This window comes from Akebia trifoliata, chromosome 3 (assembly GCF_017979445.1).
Source record: "Akebia trifoliata isolate Shusen 1 chromosome 3, ASM1797944v1, whole genome shotgun sequence".
In the NCBI taxonomy this organism is placed as follows: Eukaryota; Viridiplantae; Streptophyta; class Magnoliopsida; order Ranunculales; family Lardizabalaceae; genus Akebia; species Akebia trifoliata.
In genome coordinates this window covers 41,333,132-41,352,636 of record NC_141377.1, presented here as the reverse complement: position 1 = coordinate 41,352,636, position 19,505 = coordinate 41,333,132, and the positions used below count along the sequence as shown (strand labels likewise).

At 35.0% G+C, this 19,505-nt stretch overlaps 1 protein-coding gene across 4 annotated transcripts; it reads right to left on the bottom strand.

The window, feature by feature from the left end:
• Window positions 1–73: 73 nt before the first annotated feature.
• On the bottom strand, window positions 74–19,297 carry MEE13 (myosin heavy chain-like protein). Of its 4 annotated transcripts, none has more exons than XM_086435384.1 (18): window positions 19,101–19,296; window positions 18,719–18,784; window positions 16,649–16,742; window positions 16,434–16,542; window positions 16,311–16,349; window positions 15,940–16,023; window positions 15,792–15,853; window positions 14,514–14,616; window positions 11,643–11,792; window positions 9,288–9,356; window positions 9,133–9,189; window positions 8,784–9,047; window positions 7,069–7,152; window positions 6,818–6,928; window positions 4,937–5,007; window positions 2,535–2,762; window positions 1,168–1,261; window positions 74–623 (listed from the first exon to the last, which is right to left on the bottom strand). In XM_086435384.1, the coding sequence occupies exons 1-18, from the start codon at window positions 19,171–19,173 to the stop codon at window positions 309–311; spliced, it is 2,073 nt and encodes a 690-aa protein (XP_086291510.1). In that variant the 5' UTR covers window positions 19,174–19,296; the 3' UTR covers window positions 74–308. The 4 variants fall into 4 exon arrangements, with proteins under 4 accessions (XP_086291510.1, XP_086291512.1, XP_086291511.1 ...); XM_086435386.1 differs by having other exon boundaries at window positions 16,434–16,537; window positions 19,101–19,176; XM_086435385.1 differs by lacking the exon at window positions 7,069–7,152 and having other exon boundaries at window positions 19,101–19,297.
• Between the last annotated feature and the right edge of the window lie 208 nt (window positions 19,298–19,505).

Here is a 19,505-nt window from a genome sequence, read left to right as displayed (position 1 = left end):
TTACAATGCACTCTGATCCTGAAAATCTTACTCCCACAGCTATAAATTGCCAATTAGGTGAGCACTCATTGGCTTACTGAACCTCTATGCCACATCGCATGCCTCAACAACAACAAAGTATCCCCAAATAATGTAAAAACAACTTCTAGATAATAACACTATTTTCATTTTTTCTTTTTTTCACCCTCTGCATAGGTAGCTAATACACATCATTTGGGCCTATAAAAATAGAATGCATTGGCAATTACAAGATACACACAATTACATGCTCCCACAAGCGAAGCCATTACCAACATATTAGATAATAATCAGCTTTCATCTCTGCAACTGCTTTTGGTTATGTTCTCTTTTAGCAACTGAGCTGCTAGTATCAGAGGCTCCACCATCTCAAATCCAGCAGCAGAAACAGTGTCCGGTTTCTCGCTATCAGAGCTCCCACAATCATCAGTGGCCTCATCACTAACACTTCCACAAGATGATCCAGGGTGGTCTACCTCGACCAACCAGCTAACAGGAAGGGAACTCCCAAGTGCCGTCTTTATAAGTTTTGCATCACTAATAATACTATCCAGAGTTTTGATTGTACTAGCAACAGTGCCTGGAGAAGTTGCCGCGTCTTTTGCCTACAAAAGGATTTTTACAAGAGTGAAGACTTATTCCAAGAAACGGGAAATAAGAACACAATTGCTCAAATACATCGGCTCTAATTGTTTTTTTTTTTTTTTTTTTTAACCTTGGTATCTGGGCCTCTTAAGATCACCCAACTAATCCTTAGGGCATGTGCAGGCCCTTCCCCCCATACAAAGTACTTTTTGGGATAAATCCCTGAGGGTGGCCCCTAAGTGGGGGATCCGAACTCAAGACCTCCGCTAACTGAGGTGTGGTCACGACCATCTCACCAAACTCAAAAACTCAAAGCACAGTGAGGCTCCATCGTACACGAGAGAAAATTAATGCTAAGAGCTATGTAGTGAGCATCAAATGGAAGTAAAAGAAATGTTCAACTGCATTGCACTGAAGGCTAGATATTTTAATTATTATGGAACCTCGTCCCCACCCCAAGAAAATATGGATGATGAGAAAAAGAACATGCACTAGTGTTCCATAGGCACATTCCCGTTTTCTAATATGGAAAATCTCATGGAAGCAACAGTGCAGAAGAATAACCTTTAGAAGTGACACACGAAGTCTGTGAACAGAAGAAGTTAAACGTTCCATACTTTCGATACTTTCTTTTAGGGTTGCATTTTCAATCTTCATTCTGAAACACAAACATAAGAGAGACAAGTGAACTTTAATACATAATTCTTTGATAAGATGACATTTTCCAAGCAATCCATGCCTGCCAAAATACTATCTTAGGGCTTCAAACACACAACAACAATCACTAATGCAAAGGGATATAGAAATGTAACATAGTATAATTTTGAAATAAAACAAGGATTCTCATCAATAAACTCCATGATCTACCAAATTAGCAACATGAAACATATCCAAAAGAAAAGATGACATAGTTTCCAATCAGAAAAAAAATAAAATTAAATGGTTGTTGGTGACAGAAAAATAAAAAAAAATACCATATATACTTTAAACTTTTCAACTGAAAAAGGAAAAAAAAAATGTTTTTCCCATATTTGAAACTCAATAGAGAAAAGATTAAAATTTCCCCTGCTGATGCTGGATGCGAGCATGCTGTTAAAATCTTATGATTCAAATCAAATCTTAGTAACTCATATGGAAGTGAAGAGCATCAAGTTGGTGCATACAGTGTGGAGGCTCAGAAGAGCAGATGATTATGCCATCCGCCGAAATTGATATGGCTCACTAACCAACTTGGGAATTAATATTCAAATTGCGACAATATCTTGATTATCTTATTATATAACAACCAACTTGCAGTTTATATATTCTGAAGTTTTCTCTAAGAAAAATTAAATAGGTACCAAAATAGATTGACAACTTCATGAGAAAGATAAAGAACAAGCATATATGAAAGACCAGGTTGGAGTCATCATTACTGAATTGAAGTGAAGAGAATCTCAATTTTCAAGCTGGAAAGGCAGGTCCTCAGACTAGGATGCAGTCATTTTTAATGAAGCTACAGCTAGGTCATCTCAATTTTCAAGTTGAACTAGTAGATGGCATTGCACAACTTGTGGTGTAGTGTCGGAACAATAGCAAATCATTATTAGGTTATTTCAGTTCATCTGTGCTCTTTGAATCTTTTTTTACCTCATGATCATTTTCTTTCCCTTCTTTTCCTGTCACCTACTTTAATGGGATGAATAGCTGGTGTTAGAAGTGTGATCTTTAGTAAATGAAAAATAAACAAGAACTTCACATTTGTCTACTGCAATTCCCTGTCCCTTTCAGTAGAGAAAAGGTGCATACCTAATCGTGTAATACAAATGGTATATATATGATTGTAAAGAAATTGTGCAATACAAATGGAATATGATTGTGAACAAAATGAAACTCCAAACATAGTAGCCCCATGCATTTTCAAGTAAACATAGAAAAATACATTTATATACCTTGCAAATTCGACAGAGTAATTGGAACTTTTGTTGGTGAGATTGCCTCCATTATTATTCACTTGACAATCAGCTTCATTTCCACTAAGATCTAATCTACCAACCCAGCGTTTCAGATATGTTTTCTTTAGCAGGTTTTTCAATTTCCCGTCTCTTTCATGAGCAACAATACTTTTGTCCCCAACGTCAGCCGGAAAATTTCCTTGTTTCATCCCGTCACCGAGTTTTCTACATGAGTTACCGCCGTGCTTATCAGTATCCAAATCAATTTATCATTTGTGAAATAAATAAAAATTGTCAAAAGAGTTTAAGTTTTTTCAGATATTAATAAAAGTATCTAATAAAGCATCCACTCCTGAGGAAACATAAATATGCCCTATCAACCAAACTTCAGGTGGAAGAACCCAATCATGTCAAAAGAAAAGAAAAGACATTGTATTACCCCACTATGAAAACTGGATGTCAGGAAAAATAACCATGAAACATAGGAGAAATTTCAGAAATAGGAAATGGTAACTATCAATAAGATGGGGAACATGGATGAGTAAGAAATAAACCACCCCCTTTGATTTTCGCTTTTGAGGGGATTATGTTGATGGCTACATAATCCTCTGAACTTCAGAAAAAAATATACTTCGGAAAAAGCTAAATTTTTATTGTTCACTAGCACAGTGTAATGCAAGCAAACAATAACACATGGTAACACAAGTCACATGATACAGCAGTATAGGATTTAGAATTAATGGGTTTGGGAGGAATAAACAAAATGTTTTAAGAGTTGTATTAAATGGGAAGAGGGAGGGGAGGAAAATGGAATAGTTTTGAGAAAAAACTTGAGGGTCTGTTTGATTGCCAGGATCATTTTCCAGGGAATTCGAAATCTATGGGAAAATGATCATGGAAAAATGAATCCCACAGTTCGATTGCACTAAGGAAAAAGAAAGAGTTTTCCCATGGGGTTGAGTGGAAAAATAAAATCCAGCCAAGAGTGGACTTTTAGATGAGAGTGGAAAATCATTTTACACGGAAAATGAGCAACAAAACAATGAAAATTCCAATTTTCCATGCGTGACCGAACATACTCTCAATCTCTTCCCTAAGCTTTTTAAGTAAAAAAATACATCTGTCTGATGAAATCATAAAACATCACTGGAGTAGGTAACAATGTACTGAATCGGAAAAAATGGTTAAATAATCACTCATACTCGGGCTCTGAAAAAAAAAAAACATTTACACCTACTAATCAATCAAAGTCTCAATGGAATTGAATTTACCTATTTCCAAGCACCAAATCTAAAATCAAACAAGTTTGTGCTTTCGATAAGTATAACAAATTTTATTTCAGGTTTCTTAAAAATCAAGTCATATCGTTACTCCAACTATTGAACCAAAAGTCTCAAGTAAACTGCCTAGATCTGTTTCCAAGTATCGAATTGAGTTTTTAAAACTTGGAGCTCAAAGCTGGTTAAATCAATTTGAAAAACCTAAGTGAGATCATCTTAGAGACATTCACTTCACAAGAAGATGTCATTATATCTAAAAGTTCAATTATTAACCAACAATGTGTTTGGACATAACAATAGACGATAGGAAATCACCACTAGATATCATTTTAACGAGTGTTGTATTTCATTCTTGAATTGTTGCAAGTCTAAGCCAATGTAGTCAAAAAGGTTAGGCCACACCTATACAACATCGGTTCTTTAGTATCATATCAGTAAAATAAACAAATATTACTAATAAGACTATTATTGATTGATTTTGACGACCATATCAAACTTGGCAAATGTGAAATTCTACTTTTAAACTAAAAAGTCAAGAAAATTCAAAAGACATGTTTACTAAAAAATCAGAAAGACAGGACGATAAAAACAACCACCACCAGCATAACAATAATGGTTCAAAGTTTTATGCAGTTTCGGAATGTTTCAGCAGAACATTCTGGTTTTGGATGGGATTGGAACAAAACATTGAATGTTTTGGACTAAGAATGTTTTAGTCGAGAGCATCTTGGTTTTTCTCTTGACCGAAACATTGTATCAAATGAGATTTTAATGTTTCGATTTGATTAAAAAAATTATTATTATTTATTATAATAATATAATGACAACAACAACAATAGAGTATGAAGTAATGAAAAAAGTTACACAAGTTATATACATATATAACCACAAATCTAGCTTAGGCGATTGCTTAAACATTTGGCATTTAATGTTCCAGGGTAAACCCTTTGGTACCAGGGCATTCCTGGGCCTTGTTAGTACGCTTTGGGTACACGACAACCTTTAATAGCATTGGCCTTAACAGTAACATCAATATGTGCACAAGAACTAAACGTGATTCTGGCTTTACAAAAACCAACTGAGAAACCAAAATAAGCACCACACAAGAAGAAATCATACTCTTGCAATAGTTGGTACTCCTGCCTTAATTGTGCCAATTCCATAAGAGCTTTCACCTTCTCATTTGTAACCTGGAAAACATTTAGTGCACATTCATAGATAGATCCAATCAACAAAACATATTAGCCTCTCTAACAAACAAAACCATCTAGGAGGAAAAGTTTCATTGAGTTACAACAAACATTGTTCAAGGTAAAAGAGAGCATGAGGATGCCAAAGAATTACATTAATAATATGCAATAACCAACGCATGTGATGTCCTAGTCAAAATAGCAATAGCAGAAAATAATATATCTTTCTTTTGTTAGGATTGGAGAAGAAATCAAGGAGTTGAAGAAGAAGAGGGAAGACTCTGCATCAACAGGCCCCAAAAGACGAACATTGTTACCTTTGTTGAGTGTGATCTCTTTCCTAAAAAAGGCTAGATGTTTTAGATACCCTTCCACACTAGAAAAAATAATAATAACAAGAAAATGCTAAAGAACTTGGAAATGAACAAGGAAGAATGCCATAATGGTAGTATTGGCAAGTGGCAACAAATCCACATGTTTAAGGATCATTGATCACCTAATGTCTCTACTAACTTGGTCAATACTCAAGGATTCAAGATTCCATATCCAATGTGGCCATTTGGATTTCATGAAGGCTTAGTCAACATCGCCACAACCCTGTTCAATTATCTAGGGTAAACTGAGAAAATATTGTTTCCCCATCCAATTATATCTAAAGACATGTTTTTTTCTCATGATATCCGAGGGATGGGGAATCGGTTGACCATATTTTAATTCACTGTTTTTTTTCTCATGATATTTGGTCTTTTTTCCTTGGGTTTTTCCGTATTAACTAGGTCTTACCTTGGAAGTTCTTCTTGTTGTTAGTAGAGTGGACCAATAATGCTTTCTCCTCCATAAAAAGATACCTCTGGGCTATGCTTCCTCGGCTATTGTTTGGGGGTTGTGGAACGAGAGAAATAACAGAGTGTTCAAAAGTAAGGCAAGAAGCTCTCATGGCGTTTTCTTGGAGATCTTGGGCTTTTTGTACCTTTGATCAAATCTGAACATAGAGTTTGCGGGGACTGCTTTCGATGATTTTGTTTTTAGATGGAATTCCTTGTGTAATCATTGATGTTTTGAAAAAAATTCGTTCATTTTTGCTTTCTTCGAGGGGCTATCTCAGCCTTCTCTTCTTGTATTTTGTTCCTCCTCCTTTCTTCAATATATTTTATACTCATAAAAATAATAATAATAATAAGAAGACATGTCTTAAATCGAATATCATAATATTTGCTCTCACTAACTTGATCCACATCATTTTTTTCCTCCTTCTGTACTTTTAGAACATTATGGCACTGACTTCTGACAACATTGTCTTCAGCACTGTGTGTGCAAAGAACCATCAATTTTCCTCAAGTGTACAACTCGTATCTCGAGAAAAATCTATGGTTCTGGTGCACACAGTGCTGAAGGCAGTGTTATTTCCAAAGTCAGTCTAAGCATTTTTCTTATACAAAACTCCCTACAAGATTGAGGAGAATATTGAAATATGATAAAATTTGCCCACTCTAGCATAAGGGATAAGGCATAGTTTTGACAAACATTATCGAGACCATATTTTGGAATTATTGTAGATTTGGTACAAGTTAAATGCTTCTCTGACCATAGTTCATGCTTCTTATAAAGTGAAAATCAGGACAAACAGTTCGAGAATCACATTTTAGATCTATCTACCTATCAATTCATACTTCCTTCATATGATGTACCGATATTACAAAGGAAAAATCTAGTGCATGTTACTCCACAACAAACCACAATACTCACAATTTGTTATGAAATCAATCTTGGAGAAGAAATGCACGAAATGAAGATGTTTTCTGGAAGTTACCTGTAGTAAATTTCTCTGCAGGTCATCCATCTTTTGCTGAAGGGCTGCAATTACATTCCCCTCCAACATATGTCTTTCTTCCTGCTGTGACAAAAGCAATAGTGCACCAACCTGACCAGGATGTAATGGTAAATTACAGGTGTAACAAGCCAGTTAATTTTCATATTCCACATGACACATCAGTGCAGAAATTGTTAAACATGTAAAGCAAGGAACAACCAAATATTGGGGCATAGAAAGATGTATGCAACCTTCTCTCGTAATGCCTGTGCAAGGACATCTGATGCACCAGAAGTTCCATCAGCCAAAAATTGTGACGAGGCAGAAACATTCTTCTGTAGAGATTAAACGTGAAATTAAAAAAAAAAATTGAAGGGACAAACCAAGAAAAAAAAAAAAGACTTTGATTTCAAATAAATGCGATTTATTCGCTGATTCCTTTCAGAAATTATAAACCATAATTTTTTTATTTTTGCGGGGGGGGGGGGGGGGGGGGGTTATAGGCATCCCACACCCAAAGAGATAGTAGGTCCTACCAAAAGTATGTAAAATTGCTAGATTGGAAGGGGATTGATTTGATCTCAAATCAATTAGCAAAGTCCATCAAATCAAAGGAGTCATTGGAAAGTTGATCCCAACCTAAAACTATAAATACCAAAGCCAAGACCTTTTGGGGAATCTTGGATCATTTTCTCAAAAGACAAGCACACAAGGCCTTCTCCAAATGATTGATCATTTTCTTAGAAGAGTGAGACTCCAATATTAGAGAAGAGCAAGGTTACAAGCCCTCCTCATCTTAAACAACACTTGGAGTCCAAGTTAATACAGGAGATCAAGCTCACAAGCCTTTCTCCAAAAGAAAAGCATCATTCTTCAACCAATAAAACATGAATCTTGTAAAGAAGAAAAGCTACATCAACCCTCTAGAGATTATAAACATGTAAGTAATTAATTATAGTATTAACACAATATTATTATTCTTTTAAATATATGTTACTAGTATACCGAACTAAATAGAATATGGACCACTGGATGTGCATGCTTATATGAACGCACTAGTATACATAGAATACATCAAAATAAGATGATAAATATTCAAGATATTAAAGTTTAGTTTCGGTATCTATTTCGGTCATCCTAAAAATGGAAATATTTTGAACAGTGTGGAAATATACAATTATCATGGAAACGATGAAACAAATCCACGAGTGCTTGAGAGCTCGACAACCAACAATAACTATTCTACATGGAAATGAGAATAATAATGTCATATTAAGTTATTAACTACATAAATCTTAATACAACAATTGTTCAAATGAAGAAACTATAAATTACTTCGTTCATGAATTATTATATTTTTACTTAAAACATGTATGAATAAATTACTAATATACTTAATGAATGGAACATGGACGATTTATGTCGTGCCTATCTAAACATGCTAATATTCTTAGAATAGAGCAAAATAAGATTATATATAAATACCTAGCTAATCGTGACTCATTTATACTAATGAATGAATATTATGTGTAACTTACATGTCCTTTCTATGAGCAATTTATAGTTTTTTATGTTCATAAATTTTTATAAATATTTAGCATAATCTTTCAAAAATAGAGTATTTTGACCAAAATTACTGTTTACAAAAATATTTTAATAGAAATCTAGTATTTTAAAACATGGAAATTGAATATTTCTATCTTAATTTAATGTTCATAGAAACAATAGGTAAATCTTACATTCACCAGTACACTTATCTGCGTGCCTTTAAAGTAGTTATCAACTAGTCATCAGTGTGAATGAACAAATCTTACAGTCACTTTACGTGCATGAAACAGCAGTAGGTATAAAAGAAATTCTCTCTTGAGCAGTTTCCAGAAAACCAGATTATTACAAGGCAGGAGAAAATGAACAACTCTGCAGCTAAAAGAAAATGAATAGAATATCAAAAGATAAATCTACAAACCTCAGGCAGCACACTGTGATCAGCATCAGTAGTTATATGAACATCTCGGCATTCAATGTCATCAATCTTTGCATCTCTCTGTAGGGACTCAAAGTTTTGTATTCTGTTCCCACTGAGTTGTCCTATCTTTTCTTGTACCTCATCAAGCATTGATTTGAACCAAGTCTTCTCTTGCTCAAGTAAATTTATGACTTCACATCTATGACGAATATGGAAATGATGCAACTCTGATATCCTATTCTTAATCAGGTCATCTGAAAGAAACTGCATTGGAATAAACAAGACAAAAGAAATTTAAAAAAATGTGGGAAGACCCTATTTTAACTTCTTAATACATGCACATTCTTACCTTCTTTTTTTCCAATTCACATACTTTCTTCCTTAAATGATCTTCAATTTCTAATCCCTATGTACCCATAATGAAATTAAGTGTTCATAGTTAGCGCAGAGAACAGCAATATTGGAATTCAGACAAAATTCAGTGTTTGAATAATAAACTCATACCATCTTCAGCTTGTTTTGAAGATTAGCCGCAGAGTTCTTCAATGTCTCCAGCTCTTTTTCTAAGGCACCCTGTACAAGGAAACAGCATCTGTGTTGCAGAATGAAAATACAGAAACAAAGCGGCTTAGACGCAGCTTAGTCATCTTATAAAATATCTATCGTATTCAATGTCTTATTGCATAGCCCTTAGTTTTGCATTTGGATGACCTTTCTTTCCAGAATTTGGTCTAAAGTGTCGCACAGAGAAAAAAAAATGAATATAACCCTAAATGTCTATTTATCCATGTGCTGCAAAAACAAGGGAATGAAGTTCATTCAGCTCAACAAAGATCCCACCAGAAGTATATGGTAATCATTGTAGAACTAAATGGGCTCAATTCCGCAACTTCCACAGTATAGGGATAAACACATATTTTGAGAGATTGTTCCACGGAGGATTGCTCCGGTGTTAATATTTTCTCATGTATACCTTAATAGGGAGGAAGATCCACTTGAGCGCACGCCTAACAATAATCAAGTGTACGGACATATCCCGTGGATTATAGGAGGCCAACCAATCAAGCTAAACCCTGTAATATAAGGGAAGGCATGGCTTCGGGAGACTAGGAGCATGGACTTCAATGAGACAAATGAGAGGACCCTTCACTGACCACAGAGCATGGGCTTTGGAGAAGATGGGAAGAAGGGATACACCACCTACCCCTCAGATGAGGTTATAAAAGGAAAAACAACAAAAGGTTAAGGCATACAATTTCCTCACATTAGACTCAAAACTTCACTAATTTGTTGACTGGCACATGTGTTTGAGTAGAATTGCCCCACTGGAGAGTCTCATCGCAGAAGAGGACTTGACCTCATTGGTTACACCATGCATTTGGGGACTGAGGCAAAGCATTGCCCCCTCAAATACCATTCACATTTGTTGGGCCATTTGGAAAGAAAGAAATAGGTGGATTTTTTTATCATGAGGAAGACCTTGGAGCCATCCTATTAGCTACATTTTCATTTTATTTTCTATAGCTAAGATCCTTCTAGGGATTGTAATGGATTTGAGAATCATATCTTTAGATGGGAAAGATAGTTCATGAGCTCTAACTGTAAAGATTGAGCTGAGAGCCTCTCTCACCCTCCCATTTCTTTGTATTCTTTCATATTATTTAGTTTTTCCCTTTTTGATAAAATATTTACTATAAAAGAAGGAGACACATTATGGCATCAAAACAAGATGCTAGAAAAGCTTAACAACTTCATATGGATTTCATTCATCGAAAAAGAGGGGTAGGTAAAGATAAAAATAACCATATTGTTTTTTGCATAAAGCACTGTTGATAGTTTTTTTTTTTTTTTTTTAAACACATTTCTAAGGGAAGTACAAGAAATTTTCGTACTTATATAAATAAATTTTATATTTCATCACATATACATAGTAAAGATATTGGCTAGAGCTTTCTAACAATGTATTTTTTATCTTGAAACTGGTAATTGGAAGTTAAGGCAATTTGAGAAATCAGAACAAAAGACTTTCCAAGATAGACATGTGGCTAGATATGGACATATGGTTAAGGGATGATTTGCTTTGTCTATTTAACACAATCCAAAATATATTACACAAGTAAAATTACAAAACTGCTGTAAATAATAGTAATATCCTTTTTTTAATGCAACAAGGCGTCCACACCCCCTTTGGAAGTGGTACTTTATAGAAAAAAGGTCTTCATAAAGGGTTTATTTAGTTATATATAATAGATATACATCAGTGTGCGCACATATCATAAATACAGCTTTGAATACAATAGACTGAGGTATACTAAACAGTTTAAGAAAATGGTAAATTTCAATAGCACATAGTAAAAGTTGGTTAATAATGAATAAAGAAAGATAATAAATTCTTAGAAATAAATATACCAAGAGAAACTTAAAAGAAAACAAAAAGTGGTTAGAATGATATTCAACAGTATCATCACTCAAACTATATGAATGTATATCATTTCCAAGATTTATAGATTTCCTAAATCTCGTTTTTACAGATAATCTGCACTACTACTAATTTCAACATTAGGGATTTTTCGATAATGATGACAAATTTGAATAAAACGTTAATTTCCTAGCACTTCTATAGGCATTTTGGCCTATCAAGATTCTCAGAGACAAAATAAGTGATAAACAAAATGCATACATGTTTGTATGTATTTATATCCTACACAAAACATGCCATTAGCAAATCATATAGCATCTACACCATTTCAGCTTAAACAAAGACCCCTTAATCAGAAACCACTAACTCAAGTTATCTTGGAATAAAGCAAAAAAAAATGAAGTAGCATAAAGCAAGACTTAGAGGTTCTCCAAACTTACAATGTACTCAGAGGTGGAAGTTTCCCTATGATCCTCAAAACACCACATTTCTGGATCATCATGCAAAAGACATTCACATTTTTCATCCAAGCGCCTATCCACAATATCACCAAGTGAACTTTGTCGGATATCATAAAACTTATTAATAACCTGAAAACACATGTTAATTGGTTCCATTACAATTTAGAGAAAAGGAATGTGAACAAACTCGAAGTGTTGAAACAATATGAAACATCATAAGAGATCCCAAAAACATGGATCTCATCAACTCTATTAGGTGTTTCTACTAGCTCAGCAAGATCACATTTGAAACATAGAAGAAGAGGTATTTGAAATAAAAAATGACAGCATGCCACAATTAGCAATACTACAAGAAATAAAATCAAGAGAGACCACATAGAAGAAGTGGGAGCATGATTGGAATTGGAGCATAGAGCATCATATTTCCAGAAGTAGAAAGATTCAGCCAATGAAGATCCTATTTCAAAAGATAACCAAAACTATGTAAGTATTAACCCTCCTATAATTATACTTGTTGAAAAAGAGATTTTCAAAAACATCATTTTTTGTTCACCATCATCATTGGCAGCCCAAACCTCTAGATCATCCTTCCTACAATTCATAAACTGTTAGCTTCCAAATTGAAGGAGGTCCTCTACAATGTTATTGGTCAGTGCCAAGGGGCATTCTTGAAAGGGAGACGAATTCTGGACGGCGTTTTAGTGGCAAACGAATGCATCAACTCAAGATTCAAATCATCAATTCCCAAGTGGTTTGTAAGTTGGACTTGGAAAAAGCATATGATCACATGAGCTGGAGTTGTTGACGCTATCTTATGGGCCGGATGGGTTTTGCAAGAGGTGGATGAGGTGGGTGATGAAGTGTGTGTTTTCTACATCGTTTTTTTATTTTGGTTAACGGTTCTCCACCGGAGTATTTCAGGAGCTCCAGGGGTTTGAGATAGGGAGACCCTCTATCGCCACTCTTATTCTTGATTGTTGTTGTTGTTGAGGCGTTGGGGAGGATGTTGGGTTAAGCGATAGATAATGGTAATCTTGGCGGCTTTGGAGTTCACTCTTTTGGACCAGTGGTTTCATTCCTACAGTTTGCAGAAGATTTATTGATCTTTCTAGATGCGGATTTGCAACAAGTTGGATTTCTAGGTGGTGTTCTTTGTTGTTTCAAGGCGGTTTCTGGAATACCAATTAATGCTCAGAAAAGTAAGGTGTTTGCGGTGGGCCAAGTGCAAGAGGTGGAAGTTTTGGCGGCAAATTTGGGTTTTGGGGTAGGCTCCCTTCCGTCTTCGTGTTTGAATCTTTCTTTGGGGACTCCGTATAACAATAAGTCCATTTGGGATCTGGTCATCGAGCATGTAAAGAGAAGATTGGGGGTGTGGCGGAATGCACATCTTTCAAAAGGGGGGGAGTTGGCCTTGATAAAGAGCGTGCTTTATAGCTTACCAGTTTATCACTTATCCATCTACTCTATTCCAATGAGTGTAGAAATCCAGATGGACAAACTTTTTAGAGATTTTCTTTGGCACGATAAGGATGGGAAAAGAAAATATCATTTGGTAAGTTGGGAGCATGTGTGTGTGGATAGAAAGGATAAAAGTCTAGGTTTATGGAAAGTGGGCTTAATGAACCAAGCATTGTTAGGCAAGTGGCTTTGGAGTATGGGGAAGAAAGAGAGGGTCTATGGTGGAGAGTTGTCTATGCAAAGTTCGGGGGAGATAGATTTGATTGGGAAAGTAAGGATTCGAAGAGGCCGTATGGGTGTGGGATGTGGAAAGGGATTATGAAGGTGCTTCCTCAATTTAAGAAAAGAGTGAGATTCTTGGTAGGGACGGATGATAGGATCAGATTTTGAGAGGATTTGTGGTGTGGTGAAATCTTTAAAGAATTGATAGGGGTTTTCATTGAGAAGATTTCGTGTTTAATTGGGATATAATTCGTAACCTCTTGGGGGAGGATTAATCGGTTTTTTTTCCCCTGTGGAGAGGTTTTCCTCTTTGTTCTTGTACTCTTTTGTTGGTTATCTCAACCAACTTATTTTTAATATTATTTCTTTTTTTACTGATCAAAACAAAAAAAAATCTCACAAGAGGACAATGACGTTGCAAGGGAGGCATGATGTGGCAACATTGAAGCTTGCAAATCATAGAGAAGATTGGAATCTGGAAGTTGCTTAGTGTAAAAGATTTGTTAGTAGATCTCATCTTTATTTTAGTTGTCATTTTTTGGGTAAGCTTGATTAGCGGAAATAGTTGCTATCTATTAGTAGAAAGTGCTGATTTTATGGAAGATCATGATCATAAATGTAATGGAGAGTTAATTTGAAAGTTAATGAATAGAATTCCTAACGTCTTGAGTATTCTCAAGAGAGGTATGCCCATCCTCTGAATTGGACACCATCAACATTATTATGAAAATAAAAGAATTGTATCAAATATAAAATTGTAAATTACACAGAGGAAATTGCCAAAATTGATTTAACACATAAATGCATTTTTGTACTATTAAGTATTATGTAGCTAAAGTTACTGAACAATATTATTCAGTAATTTTTTGCAAAAAAAAAAATATATATATATATATATATATATATATATATATATATATATAGTTTTTTTATTGAAGAAACTTTCAAATGCAAAAATAAATATTTCTTTCTGATTGAGAAAAAAAAATTAAAATAATTATATATGTGTGTGTGTGTGTGTGTGGTGAGGTGGGGGAGGAAGGTTGAAACTTGCAGTTCAATTATACTACCAGATGTCATGTCTAAAAAAAAAGGAATGAAAGGGTTCGAACTACTTAACATGTCCTACACAAATTTTGGTAAGGAGACTTAGACAGTTCAATTAATTACCTCACTTAAAGTTTCATTCTGTTCTTTTAGCTTCATTAGATCAACCTGTAGTGTAGCATGAAGTTCCTTTGCTTCAAGGCAATCTGATGTAAGCTCCTCCATTCTGTTATACAAAGTAAGAATTAAAGAAGTACAAAAATAAATTAGAATGAAACAACTTCTGTACAGAAACAGAAGAATTGGGTCTGAGTTACAATCTCCCTTGACAAGATTTTAAAAACAGCATAAGATTACCAACTATTTTACAATGAGTCAAAGTTACAGGGTTCCAACCCTTCATGTACAAGTGGTTGATTAAAATAAAATTCCAGTAAATGAACACATCTGACTGCATACCCTCCAATGTATATGAGGTGGATTAAAAGATTTCAATGAAATGAATGAATCAGACTCAGTGAATGCATAAAGTTACGCATATCGGTATATGTAATAAGACAAATGAGAAACTCAGAAACCCCAAATTTCTCCACAGCACTAGAACCCAAAAGTCCCTGCACTAAATATATGTTAAAAGAACCCCCGTGGGTGGTCAAGAAACTGTGATAACCAAATTCATAAATAATCCATGAATTTACTTATCAAAATAAAATCTATGCATTTCACTTAAAATAGACATTTTTTGGGATCACATAAGATGGACACTTCCGAGTCACCCCCACTTCTGCAAAATTTTCAAATTAGCACATATCCACTCCAACTTCCTACAACTAAGGTATGACTTGGCACGAGCCCAACTTTTAACTAATTTAGTATTGGACCCATAACTGACATGGATATCATTTATTTGGAACTTTTTAAGCATCTAGGCACCATGTGACAAAAAATCTTTAACATATTTCCCAGGAAGCATGCTGCTAAATTGAATACAGGCCGCAAGGAGACTCAGCTGACTTAGCAGTTGTCTTGTTTGAGGATCTTCTTTTTGACAGGCACATGGCCATTTTCAGATTCCACTAGTGTTATATGGGAAAAAAGAAATCGATCAAAAAAAAACTATGGGAAAAAAGAAGCAATCTGTTTTCCTCAATTTTTCCAAAAGTAATTAATACTAAAATAGTAAATCAGCATAAATAACTTTCTATACAAATAGAAATTTATTTGAGCAATTTAATAAAGTATTTGTGATTTCCTCGACACATTTTCTTCCAACACTTATTGAATAACCTCAAAGATTAATACCCTTTGCTATACAACATATGTATATGCAGATACATTATCTGTAATATCAATCAACTAAAGAACAAAAAATAATTGAAGTTAGAAAAATGGAACAGATACCCTTGCTCCAAATCATTCAATTTCATGGCCATGGCCTCCTCTCTTTCCTTAGCCTTCTCAGCCTGTGACAAGCCACGAAACATATTTTAAAACATTCAGGAAATGTATAAAATGGGCCCAACAATTTAGATAGAAGTTAACGTCAAACCTCCATTAATGAATGATCACGCTCAGCAAATGCAGCAGCAACACAACTTTGAAAAAATTTAACCTGCTTCTCTGCCTCCATATTCTGAAATAACATGATATAACTACGAAATTCAATAAACTGATGTAAAATGATGCTTTACCAGAACAAGATGAACCATGACTACCATGGTCAACAAAGGCAGCAATCCATTTCCTTTACTGCTTAATGGAAACCATGTTGGTGCAATTTAAGCCAAGCCTTTAATAAGCAGAAATCATCATTATTATCATGGATGCGTCATCCAAAGATTTGGTGTCAGCTAAACAAATCTTGTTCCTCCACTCTCCTTGAATAGCAAAATTAAAACATTAAAAAAATAATTCAGTTACCTTTGAGACCTCTGCACTGTGTAAATCTGCCAGCTGGCTCTGAGAGCAAAGAGGACGTGAGATGTCAAACGAAGTACAAAAAAAAAGACATAATAGGAGTAAATAAAGGAAGCGAAACCTCACTTTGATTCGATAAACTTCTGAAAGTTCTTCCTGAAGATTCATTTTATCTCTTGTGCAAGTGGCTACCTTCTTTCTCAAGTTCTCAATCTCCAGCTCCAAGCCAGCTGTCCTAATAAGGATTAATTTGACTATTAAGAATTCCCATCATTTCTTCAAGAAAACTCGCAGAATGGGAAATTAAGGAATAAAATCATATGTACAAAATAATCATAAACCTTTGAAAATGCATTCGAGTAGCCACAGCAAGGTAGCTTGGGCCAGCTTGCTGCAGGCACAATTGCTCAATGTCTTTCCGCAGTTCATCACGCTCTGAAAAGAAAAAAATTGACATCTAGGATCATTAGATAACTCCACTAAAGTCCATGGACTCACTAGAGGTCAAAAGTTAAATTCAAATGTTGACTAGCTGAACAAGGTTTACAACACAGAAGTTACTGGAGAAGGGAAAAAAAACTTGATAATTTGAGATGATACAAGGAAACAAGAAAATTAATAATTCTCCAAGAAAGCTGATAAAGCAAGTAAAAGCGTCTAGATTTCCACCAATGCAATCACTATTTGTAGATGTTCTATGAAGAAAACAAGGAAGTCCCTCAGGCCTAAGCACCAAAAAATCAGAAAGTGTACAAAAAGTGGCCCATCAAAATCTAGGGGCATCTAGAATGAAAAAAAAAAGGAAAGTAGCAAGACAAATGTAAAAGGTCTAAAGGAGTACGAAATTGGCCTGTTAGATCTAGGGTTTCCCTACTATCTTGACTTTCTTCCCGATAAACGAAGAAATTTATCATTTTAAAAGAGAAATTAAAAAGAAAGCTATCATAAAAATCTTCAGTTACTACAATGGTATTTTTAGATTTCACAAGTATGCATACATACAAATATTGACACCAAGTTACCTCGGTAATAGCTAGAATATGGTCTGTAACATAACTGAATTTCCAACTTTATTTCTTCCATTTTAGAGGCCCAAGCAACAGCATTCAAGGAACAACTCCACTACAAGATGCACCAAAAATGTATCTCGAATAATTTTCAAGTCTTCAAGCAAACATTACAAGCTGCTTGTTCATTTTTTTCATATAACCATCCCTTTATCCTCCACTCCTCAGCTATGCTGATATGGACTTTTAATCCGTCTATGTTTATAGTTGATTAGGTCAGGGAAGTCTTTACTTATTGATCTAATGTGTCATATGTGGAATGGGTGTCTCAAATTTCATTAGTGACTAGTCATTGTAAACTTGGGCCTGTGTAAGATTCTAGCACTCCAAATTGAAGGGGAGAGGCGAGTTCGTAGTTCCCCAATTTCCCCTACCTCCTCAACCTGAATTTTTTTTGGGCATCATAGGGAATGTTATACTCTCTCTCTCTCTCTCTCACTCTTCTTGATAAGTGAATGTTATGCTTTTTGAGAATCGTCAATATTTCTATTGCGGAAAAACTTTCATCTTCTATTTTGGGTTCTATTAAGTTTCCACAACAATGTAAAATGCTTTGGAGGATGCTCTCTTTAGGCGTTTCCTTACATCCTCCTTTTTCCTCTCTACTTTGGTTCCATTTTTATATTTATATAAAAGGGGAGGAAAATTAAAGCACCTTTGTCCAAACTTTTGTCCACTGCTTGAGGGATGGGGAATCCGTTAATCACATCTTAAACATTGTTCCTTTTCACGTGGCATTTGGGCTATTTTTCCCTCCATTTTCCAAGTGGATTGGGTTATTCCTTAAAATTTCTTTTCTCTTTTGGAAGAGTGGACTTTTAACATTTTGTCTTAGAAAAAATTACCTTTGGGCTATCCTTCCTTCGGCCATTGCTTGGGGTCTTTGGAGAGAGAGAAACAACAGGGTGTTCTAGGGCAAGGAAAGTACGTCTCATGCCATGTATTTGGAGATCTTGGGAATGCTTACTTTTGTCGAAATTGAGCAAGGATTTTTTGGGAGTTTCATTTGATGACTTTGTATTCAGGTGGAATCTTATGTGTAACTCCTAGTGGTCTATGCTCGCTTCTTCTTTTTTTTGGTTTGTTTAGTTTGCTTAGTTTTTCCTTTGCTTACCTTGGGGGCTATCTCAGCCTCCTCCTCTTGAACATTCTCATCTTCTCCTTCCTTTTAATATATTTTCATATATCAAAACATCAAAGCACCTTTGTAGCTTAAATCCACAATAGATACCAAATCAAGTTAATGGAACAGCCCTTGTGGAGATCAACCATGTTCAGCACCAAAGAAACAAACAAAATAAAACATTTTAGTAGCCAAATTTCAGAGACTAGCAGAGTCCATACCACGTTCCAACTGTTGAATACGACCCATCAAGGAGGATTCATCATTGTTTAATCTTTCATCCATGCCTGAAGAAGAAAACAAATATATGAGCTAAGATTATAGACCTCTCTTACTCTCTCTAGGCACACAAATACTTCAATTTCTATAACAAAGTTCAACTTCGGATAACGAACTCCAGCGATCAAACAAACGATTTCTATATTGAGAGACCTAATTAGCTTATAAACCGTAAAATTCTAGTAGCAAAAAACCAGATTTTAAATCCAAAAAAAAAAAAAAAATTTAAAACGAAATCCCCAAGGTTTCAGAGAAAAATCCTAAAAGATAGAATTTGAGAATCCAATTGAAGGAGAAATTAATATAGTAGGAATCCAAACTGACCTAAGAGAAATTCGGATTCAGAAATCCCTAGAAGTGAGAAATCGGGAGAATTAAGAGATGAGGGCAGAGTCATTTTTGTCGAGGCGTTCGTTTCTGATTAAAATTGGAGAAAATATCCGTGAAGTATTTATAGGTAACAGAGCCATCTCTCTCTCTCTCTCTCCACCTACAATTCCTGCATATGGACCGAACACGAAACCATATGCCTCTAGACACATTTAGTGACTACCAAACGTAATCTAACAGGTTTACCTTAAAGCGGAAAAAAGTTCGCTCCATCATAGAGCATCAAAGTTTGAGGCACCACAATGACAGGTAGTACAGTGTCCTGGATCATCTAAATCATCAATGTCACCTAAAACGATGCTGTTTTATGACTTTTATTCCTAACATTTGATTATTTCT